The sequence below is a fragment of the Anopheles marshallii genome, chromosome 3 (assembly GCF_943734725.1).
Source record: "Anopheles marshallii chromosome 3, idAnoMarsDA_429_01, whole genome shotgun sequence".
NCBI lineage: Eukaryota > Metazoa > Arthropoda > Insecta > Diptera > Culicidae > Anopheles > Anopheles marshallii.
Window position 1 is genome coordinate 34,324,956 of NC_071327.1, and position 18,512 is coordinate 34,343,467.

The 18,512-nt window shown below is 43.4% G+C and overlaps 1 protein-coding gene across 1 annotated transcript; it reads right to left on the minus strand.

Annotated features, from left to right (window-relative positions):
- Window positions 1-9,662: 9,662 nt before the first annotated feature.
- Window positions 9,663-15,280, minus strand: LOC128712526 (facilitated trehalose transporter Tret1-like). Its single transcript, XM_053807418.1, has 5 exons — window positions 15,252-15,280; window positions 11,137-11,660; window positions 10,859-11,064; window positions 10,017-10,621; window positions 9,663-9,942 (listed from the first exon to the last, which is right to left on the minus strand). Exons 1-5 carry the CDS (start codon window positions 15,278-15,280, stop codon window positions 9,663-9,665), a joined length of 1,644 nt encoding a protein of 547 aa, XP_053663393.1.
- Window positions 15,281-18,512: the final 3,232 nt, after the last annotated feature.

An 18,512-nucleotide genomic window follows, 5' to 3' on the forward strand; every position in this document is an offset into this window, starting at 1 on the left:
CTGTGTCGAGGCACTGACAAAACGGACCCATAATCAGGGCAGAAGCGGTGATCCTACGGGTGACACATTTCGCTCCCACTTCCAGTCGGGGCATCCTCATTTAATCTCGGATTACGCTGCTTGCTGAATTGCGTTTGCACTTTCCAGTACGGTGCGAACAATTCATGCTTGAACCGGTGACCCATCGCTCGGCGGCAGTACCACCCAGGTAATACCCAACAATGGGCGATGACTGACACACCGGAACCTCGTGCCACTATGCTAGAACTTGACAGATTACATAGCACTCTCATCTCGCCGGTACTTGGCTTCTGTTCGTCTATTATTTCTTTGCCGAGCGACGACTTGAGGTTTTCCATTCGTCCAGCTTCTACGTCCAGAGCCGAGTGTGACAAAACAACGGGCGCCCTGAGTCTAGTGCTTCTTAAGTGAAGATATTAGATTTTGTTAGCGCATTTTGTGGGGACAAAGGCACGGTGGCACTTGAAATACAATCAGCAAGCAAAAGTATGTTCCATTTGTGATAATACTGTTCGTTTCAAGTGTACGCAATCGCTTTTTGATAGTAACAGTTTGGCCGGATGTCGCGATGACTTAGCTTGACAGCTTTAATCATTCGCAACGCATCAGAACTGGCAGCAGGCAGTGGGAGTGGAAGAAAGTGCCGGTAATGGGTTATACTGATGGGAGTTATTATTATTGTCCTGCATCATGTCTACTGTTACGTCGAAAGTTTCCTTCGCACGTTGCCAATAAACAACCATGCGTTGTTTGCCGTCCGCTGGGACCTATACTGATGTCTAGCCTTGGCACACCTGTTACAAATAACCATGCCATTTACCAACCACACCATCCTCGGGACTTTACCCAAAATAGTTTACCCAGGGTCTCGCACGCCTGTCAGACGCGCCAGTAATGGTCGATCTGATTACAGTTCGGCTGGAGGCGGATTTTGTCTCGGTAGGATACCGTGGATCTCTTCGTCATTCCAGCCAACAAAGGACAAACGCCAAATCATCCAGCCATTTTTACACGTTTTACGTAGCAAAATTTGCCGACTGGCACGGATACGGTTGTCTCAGACTGGGGTTGTTTTTTGTGGTGGGAAGGGGGACAAAATTGTTACTTCAATATTCCCTTTCTCCGTGAAAAGTGTATGTTACCAAGCATCAGGAACCACCGCCAAGGAAGAGCTTTTTTATTTGGCACAAAGTTAACGAGATGCCTTGCGAAAGCGCACCGCTCCACAGGTTACCGACAGTATGGGTATTAGTGTCTACATTGTCTGAGTCCCTATGCAACCAGAATGGTTTTCAAACAAGGGTGCTCTTAATTCTAAAGCAAAGAGCAGCTTATAAGGTTAATTTGATCGAAAACTGGTTTGGAGAAAAGTGAAGAAAAAATTGCTTACTCGTTGTTACTCGTACAAACTTTCCAACAATAGGGACCAAAACCTTTTGTGCCGACATGAGAGATCCAGATACCCCCCAGAATGGCGTCAGTTTCGAGTGATAGAACTCCCGTGCACTCTGACTGCGCGTGGTGTACGAATGTACTTGTTTATTTTTTCCAGTTTTCCATTTTCTTCCTAGTGGTTATATTTTTATCTCCAGTTGGGAAAAGTTAATGACTTGCTTTCGTTTGCTCGCCCATTTCATGGTTGAGTTTCTCGGTGTGTGCTTGGGCTTGGCACAATGGTATTATTACACCACCGAGCACCGAGCGAAATCGAATGAGCTGAGCTGGATGGGTTTCAGTGCAAACACAGGTCTTGTTTTCCTTTCGCACTCGCAACAAACGCAGGGTATAATTAAAATTCTCGTCAGCAAGCATAATCGATCGACACTAGCGAAATGTGTGACAAGGTGTAGCTGTGGAAATAGGCTAATGAAGCAGTCGTGTATTAAAGAAAAGAAAACAGGTGCGAATGCGTGCGGTATAAACATTTGCAGAATATTTTTAGCGCAGAAAATTGGACCTCCCTGTTTGACGCTAGTTGCAGAGTTTGATTTAAATAAAATTGCTAGTTTTAATTTTTAATACTAAACAATTACAATCGATTGAAAGTGCTCGATTAATATTATGAAATTAGTGTTATGTTAGTTAACTTAAATAAAAAAAACTATAATTTGCTACTTTAAATGCTAAATGATTTATGTTCCTTTACACGCATACACATACGCAAACATTTACTCAAATCGATACCAATAAATCCAACAGCTCATAGCATGAAACAATTACGCTTAGATAAGCTGCCCTATTTCTGCCATTATGTACCGACCTAGCGCAAACGATATCACGGTGGGAAATTTATTATTTTCCGCCTAAAAGTTACGAAATCGGCACAATATCGATAAGCGCACGGACGGCATTTCATTCCGCTGCCGCGCAAAGAGTAATTATAGCGCGATGTAGTATGCCTCAATTAGTCGGGGATATTGAATGCGTCCCTTGCCGACCGTCCCATGCGCGTGTAGTCTCGTAACGGACATCACAATGGCCATGGCAACGAAACCACCTTCCGTTTAGCGCGTGTCATACTGGGGTGGGTTCCACTTCCGCACAGCTTTGCAGTGGCATCTTGGTTGTGCTGTGGGTTGAATTTAACCGCAAATATGGCACACTATTGTTGGTGAAACTATGGAACACGAGAGATAGGTTGCTATGAAAGAGATTTGCAGTAATAGAATCTGATGGGATGCTTTTAATGAAAGCCGATACTTCCAGGTTCGGTACGGACCTGTACATATGATTTATATCTTCTAGGTTTTCACTTTATTTTTTACTCTAAACATGCAAAAAAAAAATGCAGCAAACGAGCTGCATACTTTTTCAAAAGATACGTAATTGCATTCTGTTCATTTACAGTATCTACCTTACTCGTTTTGACGATCGTGCACTGCGCGGTACATTACAAATTCCAAGCATGAATCACACGAAACTAGGAATATGTCATACTCCCATACGGAAAGCTCCTTTTACCATTTCTGAATCGCATTATGAGACGGTGTGCACTTAATGTACGGCATGATTTGCGTGATGCACATTCCTTCCTTACCATTAGGTAAGCACACACATTTCCATCGCCTTTTCCAACACGCTTTCTATACATCGTACCAGTTCATTAGTGCATGACATTTCGTGTGAATTCATGCAGAGACCGGGAACGATTTCAGTCTATCGGTGAAGTTGCGAAAGGTTTGGGGGCGAAATTTTCGAAACCATTTCCATCGAAAAATGGTTTCCCCAGTGATGGATTTATGAAGCGAATGAGATGAGACTGATGAAATTAAGCCGAATTTACATCAATTTCAATCAGCTTCGAAGTTGATGCCGGTATATGGTGGGTTCTCAAATTTTGTTCTCGTTAAATTTGTCAACAGAACTTTAGCATGTTAATTTGTAAAGCAATGAATCTGATGTTTGGGGTTGATGCATGGTTTTATTTATGTGGAAATGGGAAGGTAATAAAAGTAACACGCAAAATCAACATTATAAGACAAGGTTTTTGAGTTCAAGTGGCATAGCTGGAGTCATTTCTGGAATATTTTCAAGTTGAACTGGCATTTGTTGAAGCATCCATTCAAATATGGCACCACTTCAATTCCAATATCCTATAGAAAGTCCTGTGTCTTCTGTCGAAAGCAGATCGAGTATTTTTAGCAGATCCAATCTACTTATAACAATTGTCATATTTTTTTTTCTGACATAAGCTTACAATGTCGTTAGCGATGCGTTTATTTATTTGTGGCGTCCTTTTAAAATTTGCGGAATAATCAAGATGCAAAGTTGAGTACCGCATTTTGCTATGTTGTATTCGTCTTATTTATCCGATATTTTTAGACGAGGTTTTATACATCTTCAAAAAAGGTATAAAAACGATTTGTTGAAATTTGAAGAAATCAAATGTTAGATATTATATTATTCGAAAGCAATCAAAAACAAATGTTAATCATTGATCTTCTCTTTGAGATACCTTCCGAAGGTATCTTTCCGATGGAATCAAAAATTCCAAGTAACCGGACCTATTGAACAAACAAAGTTTGCCCGTTCCCTCCTAATATTAATATTGTCTGACCATTTTTCGGATATTGAAAGAAATCTCCTACCTTCCACTAAAAAAGCACCGGACATTTTTATCATAAAAGCCCGAGATAATTCTTAGCACCGATCGTTACCCAACATCAGCATTATATCTTCATTTGCTACACTCTATAAACGAAAACTCGCCTGAAAGGCCTTAGGGCAGCTCGTTACCTGGGAATGCAACGGTCAAAATAGCGAGTATGATTAGTATTCATATCCACATAAAGCTTTTCGCTAGAAACGAGGCACGTTTCAGGATGTGGCAAACGCTTGCTTTAATCATTTTAATTGGATACAGACCGCACTCTCGCTAAGAGCGAGCTTGTTTTGCAGCGTAAACCCACCTTTTATTTATGAAACTCAGTGCAGGGTGCTTTAGTTCTAAGGTCAAAGGGCGAAAATACTAATTTCTTTTGCAAAAAACCAAAGATTTCAGCAGTCGTTTAATTTTTTTTAAAGCTTCATTGTGGTGTTTGAATAGCTTTATACGTGAATATTGTTGTGAAGAGTAATCTAAACTTCTGGGTTATAAAACTACATTATTCGAAATATAGTTTCCATATGCTTCCTGCTCCTGAAGGAGTACTTGGGGATATTCATTACCTACAAACAAATCAAAATAATAGTAATGCGTATCTGCTGTTTTCACAGCTGCGTTCCATACGCAGCATCCGGTTATGGTATTACTTTTCCAGCACGATATCCCAATATCCCGAATCCATAACGGCGATGCAAAGGCAATAAAAACAAAGCGAAGAAGAAAAAACCCATCACACCAAACTTTTGCCCAATTGCTGGAAAGTTTCGTCTCAATCCCTTATCCGTTTTATTTCTAATACTTATCCTGATGAAATCTGTTCACCAACAACTTTTGATTCGACGAAAGCGCTGTTTCCCGAGCCATCCGACCAGACTCCACCACAGCCGTCCCGGAAAGATGCCAGATGGGGAAGAGTAGTTGCCACGATTGTGCTTAAAACTCCGGCCCGCACAGATAAAACATGCTCAGTTTTCCTTGCACATTGTGCCAACATCATTCGCACTGATGTGAAACCAGCTTCAGGCCATCAGGGAACACGAAACTGTATTTTTAATAATAAAAGTACTGTTATGTTAGGATTGTGTTTGCGGAAAAGTACTCTGTCTTTACCGCCGGTATCTATTAGCCGGTGTGGCTTGCGGAGTACGACTCTGTTAATGTGCCTCCGACAAGCACTACTGGCGTTATAATTGCGAAAACATTGCGCCATTCCCTTCGACGATGAACCACAAAAGTCACATCGACACCGAAGAAAGCTACCCGCACGTGCTCAATATTCACCACGGTTATACAGCTACAAGCGCTCGCGCACATACACAGTAGCATTAAGACGTGAGTTGTTTGTTTGATGATGTTTAACAAGCATTAATCCGCCGTGTTAGTAGTACGGGGAACTTTTTTTTTTGCGACGCTGGACATGATTATCACACTCAGAAAAGGAGATTCAAATATGGGCAGAAAATAAAGACGGCTCTGCTTAATAATGTTTACCCGTTTGGTATGACGGTAACGATCCGGTCGTCTGTTTGTACAACCATTCTTTGGCGTATTAATTACCATATGGATGATGTTCACCACTCCGCATTTCGCTAAATGTTTCCAAAAAGCCACTGAAATGGTTGTGGTTTTTGTGTTGACGGGGTTTGGAAATTGGACCAAAGTTTAGACAACAATGAAGAACAAAATGGAAAGCAAGGACAAAGGAAAGCCGTGGTAGAGGTACGAGTCGTCTTTGTGTCTAAAACCGGTCCGATATGCTAACCCCGGACCGTCGATGTTTGGAGGATGGGAAAGAAGGTGCTCAGTTGCCTGATGTTTCCCCAATTTTCCAGTTCAAGCTTCAACCATTGTCAAAATCCTTAGACGAGGAAGCACCGGAAGCACCTACTGGCGTGTGAGCAGACGGGAAAAAAGGAGGTCGCGCTGGAGAGTTTTCTCTCTCATCGAAAACCGATTAATTCTCTCTCGAAACGCTCCGTTTTTGCCGTATATTCTCAAATTTCCCGGCCGGCAGGCTCTTTCTCCTTTACACGCTTTCCGTATCCTTATGACGTTCTCTGTCACCAGCTTTTCATCGGATCCTTTTAGCGTAGTTTTTGTTACAGTGAACGTATTTACGGTGAGCTAAATGGCAAGTTTATTGACCTACATTTTCACGCCACCGCTGTTCGATTTCGAAGCCCGTGTTCAATTGGACAATAGATAAAACTAACCAAAGATGGTTTCTTGGAGAACAGGGTAAATACATAGATGTAAGAATATTATAGGAGAGAAAAAATGCCTAATTGAAAACTCACCTCGTTACACTTGGGTACTTTCCCACCCGAAGTACTAGAATCGGTCGTCTAAACAAGCTTGTATACTTCTGCAGTGCTTTGTATACTATGTACCGTCGGATGCACCGATGCCTGCACCACACTCTAGCGCTAGGTGGCGATTGCAAAGAAAGAACTTGTGGCACATTAACTCACAAACACAGAGACACACACACACACGCAGCTTCACAGCAGAATACACCACACCGCCGACCTTTTTCTTTGTGCGAAACTCGTGTGCAGTAATTCAGCTAACCTCTGGAGTTAGAGTAAGCTCAAACTTCGCATTGCACGTGATATGGCAGTTAGATAGATTAGATTCGATTTTGTGCTTAGCAAACACTCACTGGCTTGACAATGGCTCGTTAACAATCTTATTTTCCGAAAAGTTGAGGGAGCTTTTCAACTTTTGGAGACTTTATACTCTAAACGCAATCCACCTTCTCACACAAATGCACTTTGGCTTTTGGCTGGATGATGAAAACTTTCATCATCCGTAAGAGCGGAACTTCTGGTTTACGATTCGGGTTGAAGTGTGTTTGAAGATTGTATTTTCCAGCAAAGGGCACTAATAAAACCCTTCTCAATACACCACCGCTACCTTCTTCCAAAACGGACCGATAGCGCTTTAGAGTGTTTCTCTTCGTTAGGCTTTTGGTTTGGCCAATCGAGCTCCTTCAACTGCTAGGAGACGCACAATGTTGTGCCTTGTTCCTTCGCCTTTAATGCCTTTATTTTCTCAAAGCGGGGGTGCCCAATTTTCCTCCTATCGAAAATTTTCGTCACCGTTGGGGGTTTCTCTCTGGGCACTTAGAAGACCGGCGCAGCAAGCGATGCCGTCGCCCATGGTAGACTGCGTACGTGCTTTCGTTTTTTTTACGTGATACGTGCAGATCTTCCGTCGTTGGAACAGAAAGCAGAAGCTTACAGTTGGGAACGATTTTCCCACACACGTTGTGTTGTGCCCTTTGCAGGCCACTGAATTTGAATGTCACATCGAACAGCACACAAACGACACTACTGTTAACTGAGAGCGTTATTGATGGGTTTGCTTCCCAGCAGATAGAATCTATTATTTACGCAGTAACGCACTTACTCCCTTACGAGCCTTTCTCGTATATTTTTTTTATGTTTAACTCATTCTTCTTTTCGACCACGTACACGAGTAAATGCACTTGCTATCTTTTTTGTTGTTGCTCTTTTCAGAAACTATTGGACACAAATAAGACTCCTCACTAACCGCATCCACATCGACTAACGTTGAGTTTTCCGTTGTTAACTCCTGGCACCGTTGCAAGACGACTGACTACGTGAGAGCTGAATATGCTGCAGTTTTTTCCAGTTTGCAAAAAGTGTTGCCTCTCTCCCGGAGCGGATCCCTTTCGGGAAACAGGATATTCGTCCGATCGGAAAAATCTGACTTCGTATCAACGAGAACCTTTAAGAGTAGAGAGTTGTTTCGATATAAACAACACAACGCCAAAAGCCGAAGCACTCTCGGCTCTCACTTGCTTATTCGCTCCCATACGAGTCGAAAGCATAATTTATGTCGCTCTATTTTCTAGGAGCTTTCCGGCAAAGTTTCCCAAAACAAAACTACCCTCAATGCCGCTTTTTCGGGGAGTGTTTACGGTGTATCTGCGCATGTATGCGTGGAAAACAATCGCCCACTCTGGCAGAATTGCGGAAAACACGTAAACAGAACGCGCCACAGAAGCATTAGCGATAGAAGAGAGCGACAGCGAGGCGGAACCGGGTTTTGTTCGAAAGCTCTACAAAAAAAAAATGGAGGAAAAGCTTCACAGTGATAGAAATGGAAAATCTTTTATAAAATATAGAAGGAAATTGTGTTTTTTGTGTTGAAGTTGGTTAGATAAAATTTCTTGTGCATGATTTAGGTCGAGAGTCGAAATAACAGTTTAATATTTATGTTCTTAACGTATTGCAACTGTATTTTCCGATGAGTTTTTCCGCACGGAATGATTGATTCCCAAGTAACAATTTGGACATCGCAGTCAGACGGTGAACTTTGAATATTCCCATTCGAGCAGTTGTCATCAATCGCTCGTGAGGTGCAGAGGCCAGCGTGATGTCGTGCCAGAATAAGTCGGTTCAAACAGTGTTTTTTTACAAATAATATTTCCCAGTGTAAGATAAAAACATCTTTCAAATGACCTTTTTTCAATGTAAATTTATATTCATGTAATGTTTTTGGATCATCATGTGAAAAAGATGTAGTGTAGTATTCATAAATGTATCCATGCGTTGATTCGCAGTTTATCAAAAGCTTAATTCGTGCTTAATTCTATTAAACAAAAAAGCTTCGCTTCAGTTTGAATTTGATCGTTAAAGGTAATCTAAAAATGTAATAATTTAGTCTACTTAAAACAATGCAAATAGTGGAAAATGGGTTCTCAAATTTCATAAATCGTATCAAAAGCTTTATTAAAAGCTTTTTGTTTTGATCAAGGACAGCAAGATCAAGGTCGAAATCGTCAAACACTACCAATTGAACAGGAAACCATACAATTTAATTACCAAAATGCTTGAAACCCTTACCTGGCGTTGGAATGCATTGAACATACAAAATACGCAACCCAACACATTTCGGTCGCACTTTCAACTTCAACAGTTTATTTAGAACTAAATCTACGCATTTGCAATACTTCGAATACGATTAATACACTGTGTTTTGAACTTGGATTGCATTAAATGGCTTCACCAGGGTGGGCTGGTGCTGGGTTTTTTGTCGTCATGCGTATGGCTTCATTAAGCTCAGTCTGCCGAAACATTTCTCCGCTGTTCCTCGTCGCATCGCGAAAATCAATTAATCAATCGAAAACACAACTACCCTGTTTTGGTACACCTTCGGTAAATCATCATCGAGAGCAGGTTAAGGTGATTATCCTTTCTTCTGCCACCATTTCCATGACACGGCGAAAGGGTTTTCTTTTGCGGAATTTCAAAATACTAAAAATAAATATGTTTGCGTGTTTATGTGTGTTTTGTTCAAGGTTGCTGTATAAACCGTCAGTATCTTCTTAGCATACGGGACACACACTTATAGACTGGGCAGTTTGTCGATTAATTCGTTGTGCTTCTTCCTAGCGTGCTAAATTAAGTACAACTACTCGTCCACAGCATTTAGAAATACTTTTACAGTCAGTTACTGCCTTAGATCGTATATCGTGTGCACAGGGTTAACTGTTATCCCATCCAATCTAAGCTCCATTTTTGTTCTTCAGCATCAGTTCAACCTCTTTCAGCTTGGCCTCCCGGCTCGGGCTACGTATCAGATGCTCCGTCACGGACGGTTTGGCCGCTGGTTCAGTCGGTACACGGTGCGGTTGCGATTGACCCGCAAAGAATGCTTCTATCTCCGCCAAACTCTTGCCGTGCGTTTCCGGCAGGAAGAATAGTGCGAAGAAAAATCCGATCACCGACACGACGGCGAACATCCACTGTACCGCATACGCTCCACCGAGCAGATCGGTTATAGTTCTAAAAGTTCAAAGGAAAAACTTGTTAAAAAAAATGTACGAAAAGCTAACCGTCGATGACTCAAACGTTCATACCTGTAGCTTTGGACGGCAAAGAACATTAACAGGTTTGCCATCGAGTAGGATATCGAGTGTGCGATACCGCGTATTTCCGTCGGAAACAGTTCCGCCGTCATCGTCCAGGGTATGGTGAGCAGCCCGATCATGGAGGCGCAGACGTACAGCAGCAGCCCGACGACCGGTATCCACGTCAGCGTGGTGGTACCCTCCTTGATCCACAGCGTGAACAACCCCGAGACGAACATGCAAATGGCCATACCGGTCGTGGAGACCATGACCAGCTGGCGCCGGGGGAATCGCTTCAGCAACCATGCGTTCAGCAGCGACATCGTGAAGCGCGTCAGCCCGACAAAGATGGAGGCCGTGAACGCGTTCACCTCGGTGCCGACGTCTTGGATGAAGGTTACGGCGAAGAAGAGCGTTATGTAGATGCCACTGAACTGCTGTATCAGGAAGAACCAAAACAGGATAATCATCGGTTTGTAGCCGGTTGGTTTTAGGAAGCCGCGAAGTTTCGACTGCTGCACACCGTGCCGATTGACGTTCTTCTGCGCTTCGGCTAGTTTGGTTTCACGTTCCTTCAGCAATGCATTCAGGTGCATATCTGACAGTGGTTGATCCTGAGAGAAAATATAGCAAATTAATGGTTAGTGCATGAGGAAGTTTGGCGCCAGTGTGAATGAAAATGGGAAACACAAACAGAGGACAATTTTACGATACAAAACATTATTGATCATTCAATCATCAATGGGGTTCCAGTGTAATAAACACGTCGATAGTAGCAGTAGTTATAGCTTGAAGTAATAAACGATAATTGGATACTGATATCTGTAGCTCTAAAAAACATTGTGTCATACCGTATGCTCCGGTTGGGGATACTTTTTGTAAAGGAATCGCAATGAACGTGCTGCATCCTCTATGCGCCCTTTCGAAACCAGCCAGACAGGTGATTCCGGAACGAACAGCTGTATTAAAAGCACCGGCACGATGGTGTAGATGATGCAAATCCACGACACAGTCCGCCAATCCAAGAAGGCTCCCTTTGCGTAGGCAATAACCATTCCTAAAAGAAAACATACAACCTGTTAGACGTTTCGGTCCACTATCAACCCATTCCATGGAAGAATTTTCTTACCCAACGAAGCCAGCGTAGGACCGGAAGAGATCAACGATCCGCGCATATCGGGCCGGGCCACCTCCGTGATGTACACGATCGCCGGGCTGGTGCCAAGCGCACAGGCAAAACCGGTCAGTACACGCCCAACCATGATCCAGGTGAAGTTGTTCGCCAGCGCGATGGCAACCCAGCCCGCCACACACGGCACGGCAGCCAGTTTGATCGTGTTGAGCCGGCCCAGGAACTCCATCATCACGCCCGCCACCAACGAACCGATCGGTACCATGATCACGATAATCGACGCAATCCATGACGATTGCCCTTTCGTGATCGGTATGTCGCTACCGGGCAGTTCCAGCTGCGGGATCAGGATGGCCGAGTAGGCCAGCGAAATGCCGATGACGATGTGAAACGAGGCGGCCACAATCGCCGACAGGATCTGGGGCAGTGCGGACTTGAGGTTCGTCTCATACTTGCTCAGCGACCGGCAGCTTGCAATGATCTCTCGGAAGGCATCGTCTTTGTGCTGCTCACTGTTTTCTCTGTAAGCGAAGAAATTAACGTCACAAGAAGAAAAAAAAAAACACAATCAAAACCGATTAATATACACAGGTTCGGATAGCACGCGAGCGATGTCACTTGCAGCGCCAGGGTAACTGCAGTAAAATTGTGCTCAATTGATCCGCTGGTTGGGTTGCTTGACGCTGGTCCCACAAAACGAGGTCAAGGCGAGGTTGGCGATGTGTGTTGCTAAACGATCGCGAACCACTCGCAATGGTAGGCACTGGTAAGAGAGCTGGCATGTAAGTCAATGGAGCAAAGGGTTTCTGGCAAACTTCCGCGATTAGATGTGTCGGTATCAAATGCGCTCGTAGCGCACAACAGAAGTGTTAGGGAAAAACAACTCATCTTCATTGATTTGTCACGCAAATGTGTCATGTTTTACGAGCACAATTTATGGAGTAGCGTGTTAATTAAACTTTTAATTTTACCCATTAGGATCCCTGTTCAGGTTGAAAGTGATCGTAAAAAATATCAATCTTCGTTAGTTTTTTTTTTAATTTATCTGAAGAACGGCCGGGCCGTATATCTAGATCACTCTTCCTTAATTACATCACATCTAATATTAGATATGTAGTAGAATTTCACAGGTTTACTTAAGATTTATTTACATAAAAGGGGCAAAACTTTTGAATTTATGACGGCGAGCAGTAAACACCACAAACTCCGAGCAGAAGACTCCTGAAGAACAGCTATAACCATCAACGCCAACAAGACCAAATCACTGGATATGACCACGAATAGCTCTCTCAACTTCAAAATAACCAGAAGAGTATTGGATAACGTCTGCTGGCAGTATCAACATTGTCATTGATGCACGGATCCGAAATCACATCCGAAAGATCTAGTTAAACGCAAAATCTGTGTTTCTGTACGTTGCGCGAAACCTGGTGTATGTCAGCGGAGAACAAGCAATGTCTGCAGGCATTCATCAACAGATGCCTGCGGTATATTTTCCTGGAACTCCTGGACATCAGACCTGGGTTCATGGCGACCAAGTGTTAGTAATGAAATAAAAGAGAGGAACGAAGATGTGACTTGGCAACAGGTCAAGGCTTATGCAGGCAATCGCTCAGGATGGAAGTCTTTCAAGTCATCCCTTGGCTTAGTATGCTGGGGTTAGGCTAATTAATTACTATAATGGTAACAAAGTAAAGGTTTAAGTTTCTAATATGAAGACAAAGAAATCCATAAGACTGTTGCGACTCAAAAAGTACTATCGAATATTGAACAAATCGAATATAAATAGATCATTCGCCAGACTGCAACCATTCCCTCAATAGAGTTATTCAATAGAGTATAGTGAGACTTATATCAATAAATATAGCCTCAGCAGACCATTTTCCTTTCATAAAACCACCATGCCATTAGTAATAAATAATAATTGGTAGTGTATTTCGCGATCGGGACCCATCTTACGCGACATTAAAGGCATTCTTTGATGATACTGCGCTTTGCATTGTTTTCACTGTTTCCATCGATCCTATGGCTCCGGATGCTTCATACCGAGTCAATGTCAACCGCCTCCCGGGGGGAAGCCCCATAACAGTACGAATCTTCATGTAAAGATTCTCCCATCGTGCTTATTTATTATTCGTCTTATGCTTTCTCTGTTTTACCGTCTCGTTTAACCGAAAAATATTTGCACAAACAGCGAAAACGTGTACGGGAGCGGGAGGAAGGGCGTACAGGCAGATCCCGCTGATGCTGCTGCTGCTACTACCACAGTCGGCACGGACGAAACACCCTTGGAAGGTGTTCCTCACAAACGAAGCGCCAAATTGACCTTCAAACGGGTAGGCGTCGCGGTGTCTGCGAAATGGTTTAAATGTTTGCCGGTCGATATTGCGACGCATCGTATCGCCCGCATGGAAAACCGGTTTGATGCAGCATCCAACAATCCCCGAAAACTTGAATGCACAGGAAAGTTTATCATTTTGTGTTCCCTTCATCGTGTCCAGCCGTCGATCGAAAGAAGCAAAACAAATTAACCCAAAATGTGTAAATTAATTCACACCGATGCGATGTCTACAAAAAAAACACCAATGCCCATTGTGAATTTATCATCAGTTAGCAGCACGTGTTTTAAAGATTAAGCATAGCAAAATAGCCATGCATGCATTCTTGTCCGGTCCGGTCAACCTTTTCGGTGGTTTCGGATATGATGGGGTGCTTGGTAAAGTCCAAGGCAAAACCCCCTTGGTGACGATGTTGTTTGTCTTCCCTATCTTGTGTAGAGATAAACAGAGAAGAAGCATGAAGAAATTGTGCCTTCATCGTTAACCTTGGTCACTTATTATCAGGTAATCGAACCATCATTAAGTTGACAGTTGGCGATTTCGACGCACGAAGCGTAGCCCTCTTCTTCTCAGCCTTTTTTGCTACTACTTGCGTTCTGTATTTAAATCTTCTCCTTCACACACATGATGGTGGCTTCTGGTTGCTACGAAGAAGCGTAATTTTTAATCACTTACTACCGATCGCCAGTTAAACGGATGAATGATAAGTTTGTTGACGCGCACGTAAAACAAGACGCGTAACGGTTCGTCACGTGAAGCGACTTTCGAAAAAAGAGCCAACACGGGCCACAATGTGGACGGCTCTTTTTTTTATTTGATAAGCATGGGAACATGATCGATCTGTTCATTGATTCTGAAGCCTCTCGTGTGCTACTACAATTAAACGCACAACCACCTATACACAGGAATCATCTCAAGATAAATGCTTATCAGCTTTTAAGAATTTATGATGAGTGTAATCGCGTTTAATTTAGGCCACAATTAGCACTCTCTTCTCGCGTAAAACCGTAAATCAATGCCTGTCTGTTTGATACGCGTTGCGGTGGATAGAAGGTAGCTAGTAAACGATGAGGGTTTTTTTGTTATCAACACGAGACGTAGCCGAGGATTTTTTGTTTTGTTGAGATATATTTATAACTCTCAATGACACACTTTTGAAAAAATACCAAATGAATTTCGTACACGTTCGTCTGTGAACAACAATTATATTCATAAGTTCCGAAGTAATTTCATATAACACAACAAGGAATGAAAATCGTGGCTGGTCAGGGACTTCAAGAACAAGTAAGAAAATGCATAAATATTGCTTTAATGCTGTAGTGTATAAACGTGTCGGGTCGATATAACAAATACAAGGATGATCTCATGGTTGTCTTCTTCGACTTTTGGTCTTATGCTCAGAAGACCCTGGAACGAATCTCATCTCCATCAGCGAAGAAGTGGTAAAAGTAAAAGTGATCATCATTATTTCATTCTTTTTTTGGCTGGTTTTCCATGATTTTGTTATTCGCTAACCAGTTACGTTACTTGGAGCTCTTATTAGATCACTCTGCATCGATATGTCTTATTTTTCAACATTCCCAGTAAGCTCAGACGAAACCATCAGAATAGAATTGAAAATAATCATTTAAAAAGTTAAACGCTACATAAGACAATGTCGCGTAAACTTGTAGTACTTCTAGAACTTCAAATGAAACATTTAAGTTTATACTTTGAACAACTACCCAGGCACAACGACCACCATCCGCCGGCTCAAGTCAAGCCAAAGCTTACACATGCTCCATTAAAGCCTTCTGCCTCATGTTCACTTCTGTTATGCTGAATCACGTTTCGAACCGGCCGAACCTCACGTCAGCTGGTAACAAACCCATCAGCTGGCATAATGGTAGACAATCATTGCGAAACGAACACCACACAAAGCCAAGTGAATAGATCGCCTGCGGGAACCTAAGACGTTGCCGATGCTTCGTTCCTAAACCACCTCCCCGAACACAAAACCGGTTCCGTGGCCATCCGGTTGATGGTAACGGTAATTACTGCAAACTTTCCAACCTTTCTGTTGCTGTTTGCAAAACGGCCAGTCGTACAAACGTACCAAAGATGTACAGCAATTGTAGCGAGCAAAGTGATGAGCTCAAAAAGTGATTTCGCCGTCTCTGCACCAGTGAGAGAACTATCTTCTGGACAGTGTTTGGGCACATGTTGGGAAATGGAAGCGGTTTTAAGAAAGGATTTGTTGTACTGATACAAAACGGCACGATCATTAGCGTAATGAAAAATATCTCCAAATACAGTAACGGAGCTGTAAATATTCATAATTAATTACATTACACCGCACACACACACCCACACGTCCATCCACAAGCTGATCTCAACCTCAAGATTCACAGTGCACCTTTCAATTAGAATGCCGCTTTTTCTCACCACGGAAGCTATTTTTGGACGAAGGTTTAAGGAATCAGACTCGATCAGTGCGATCGATTGATCGTTTTTATATTCCATTTCATTGCCAGGTTAGAAATACCTCCGACGCCACTTTGAAAAGTGGCAATGATTGGCTGTCTGCCTGGAACGGAACCAAGTCCAACAAAATCTCCAAACACCCATAGATGGCGGTGTAGATGCGGTAGATATGGATGGGCGGTTATGGGTCCTTGATCAGGTATGCCGATCGCGTCCGAGACTTTGATGATGATGCCGATTGTGTGACGGAAATGGCTTAGACGTGTGTCGTACGGGTGTAGAGAATGTTGGATGGGAATATCCGGCATCGGAAGACACTGCCTGTCCTCTCTGCTATCTTGGAAATAAATCAGAATCCAAAGTAGAATTGATTCAACTTCAGCAGCCAACATAATAAACAGCAGTATTATTGATTATTAGGTCAACAGCGATAAGTATCCACAATAATGTTGCCTTGCCGTGATTAATAAATCGGAAACGAAATCGGAGATCGAACAGATAAGTTCCTAGTACACAAACTTCCGCTGTAGTGCCAAGTGCATAACCGCCTCCATACGCGACGGAATGCAACTCATTAGTTGCCTTGACTCCTGTGTTCTACCGCACATCGGCGATCTAATCATCCGAAAGTGAATGACATGCCGTAACTCGTTCGTCTGGGACAGGTGTGTACGGTTTCGGAAGCAACCAGCTGAGCAGCGGTACAACAAACCTGGCAACGGTTCAAGGTGCCGTCGACGAACACGGTTGTGTACGAACCAGCTGTACTGTTTGATCGAAACAATCCATTCCCAAAGGGGTTCTCGGTTTTACGTGTCAGCTGTAACCAGTATTCACCAGTTGCGGTTTGATTGAAATTTAAAATGGGGGAGAAAAAACAGTAAACCCCCTAAGCTCCCCTTCCAATAGGGACGATGACATTGACCCTGCAATGTGGTTGATATTGGCATTCCTACGCATAAACCCAGCACAGTGAGTGTCATCGGAGAGGAATGTGTGTTCGATTGATTACACACTTCCTCTTTCGACATAGAGTTGTTCCTGCTCATGAACCATGCTTAATGTTGGTTTAACAGGATATCATTTCCCGATGCGTGTATCCTTATCCCCCATAAACTCCGTACCTTATTTCCATTCAATAAATGTTTGGGAATTTTCCGGTTGCAGATATTGTTGCACACGAAACCCCCTGACGATAGGGAGGAAGTTGATGAGCGTTGTGACAATCCAGTCAGGTCTCAGGACCTAGGACAATGTTGCACAACGAGCTGTTGGCCGTGTGTCCTCCGTTACAGGATGTCCTTCTTTTCCGAACGTAAGTTATACTATTACGGTCGCTTGTAATTGTACGATCAACGTATCGGGATGCACCATAACTTCTATCACTGCCGTACCGTGCTTAAACGGTATCGGTTTACAACACCGTATCCTCAAGTACACTTTTAATTGTGTCAAACCTCGTTCCAGTACCACCGGATGAAAGCGAGAGAAAGAGACTCCCGGGGGGTTTTCACTCCGTGTGTTTCACTTTTTGCACCATTTCCCGGACGAACTGCTGGCGTTTAACCTTCGTTTCATCGGCCGAAGCCTTGTGCACGAGTACGGGGAAACCACTAATATAAGTATCACACAAACCCGATTACTAATCCGGCTGCTGAGGGAACTGTTTGCTCTATCGATTACACAATGCAGTGGATGTTGAACGGTTTGGACGGCATTTGCCACACGGCAATATCAATTGCATCGGTCGGAATGCTCAATTTGCTATGATTTCCACCGAATGCACTCTGGCAATTTGTCGACAAGGAATTGATTCGATAGACTAGTGTTTAGTGCAACCAAACAGTGGCAAACAGTCACTGGCGACCGTTCACGTTCATGAATATTGGATCGATGGACGGTCAATTGAAGGTTTTGTCGTTGTTTCTCGTTGGCACTCACGTAACGAGTACTTTCTTGAACAATTTGTACTTAAAGACTCGTCGTTTATATCGTCTCACATTACGACCGCTCATTTAAATTATTTTTCCACCATTTTTCACAAGAAGGACGAAATTTCTTTGTTCTTTCCCTGCACGCGACCTGCACGCACGTTTACTGTCGTAAAGCGTGAACTCGAAGCGCACCACCAGTAAACAGTAGCGTGAACCAGTACCACCGAAAAGGACCCAGAATGTCCACAGTGACAAGGCGTGCTTTAGGTCAGGACGACCGTGACCGAACGACTGCAATCAGCTGGCACGCGGTACCGACACTGCAGCCGGTCAGAACCGAACGGCGTCGGGAAAATCCGTTGTGAGCTCGCCATACACCACATACGCAAGAACATTTACGTGTGGAATGGTTGGCGAATGTGCCAGTGGTGGTGTTTTTCTTTCTGGCAGGCAAAAATAAATCACCTCCCTGCCGAATTTTCCCCGCCCTCGGCGATTCCCCGTCGGTGTTGTGGTGCCGGTGTGCTAGAACGAACCCAGCGATGGTCTGGGAGTGAAAGTTCAATGCCAAATTTGGATACCTGCCGGGGGTTTGGTTAGGATGGTGTTGGTGGTGATGAACGGTAACGTACGCCCA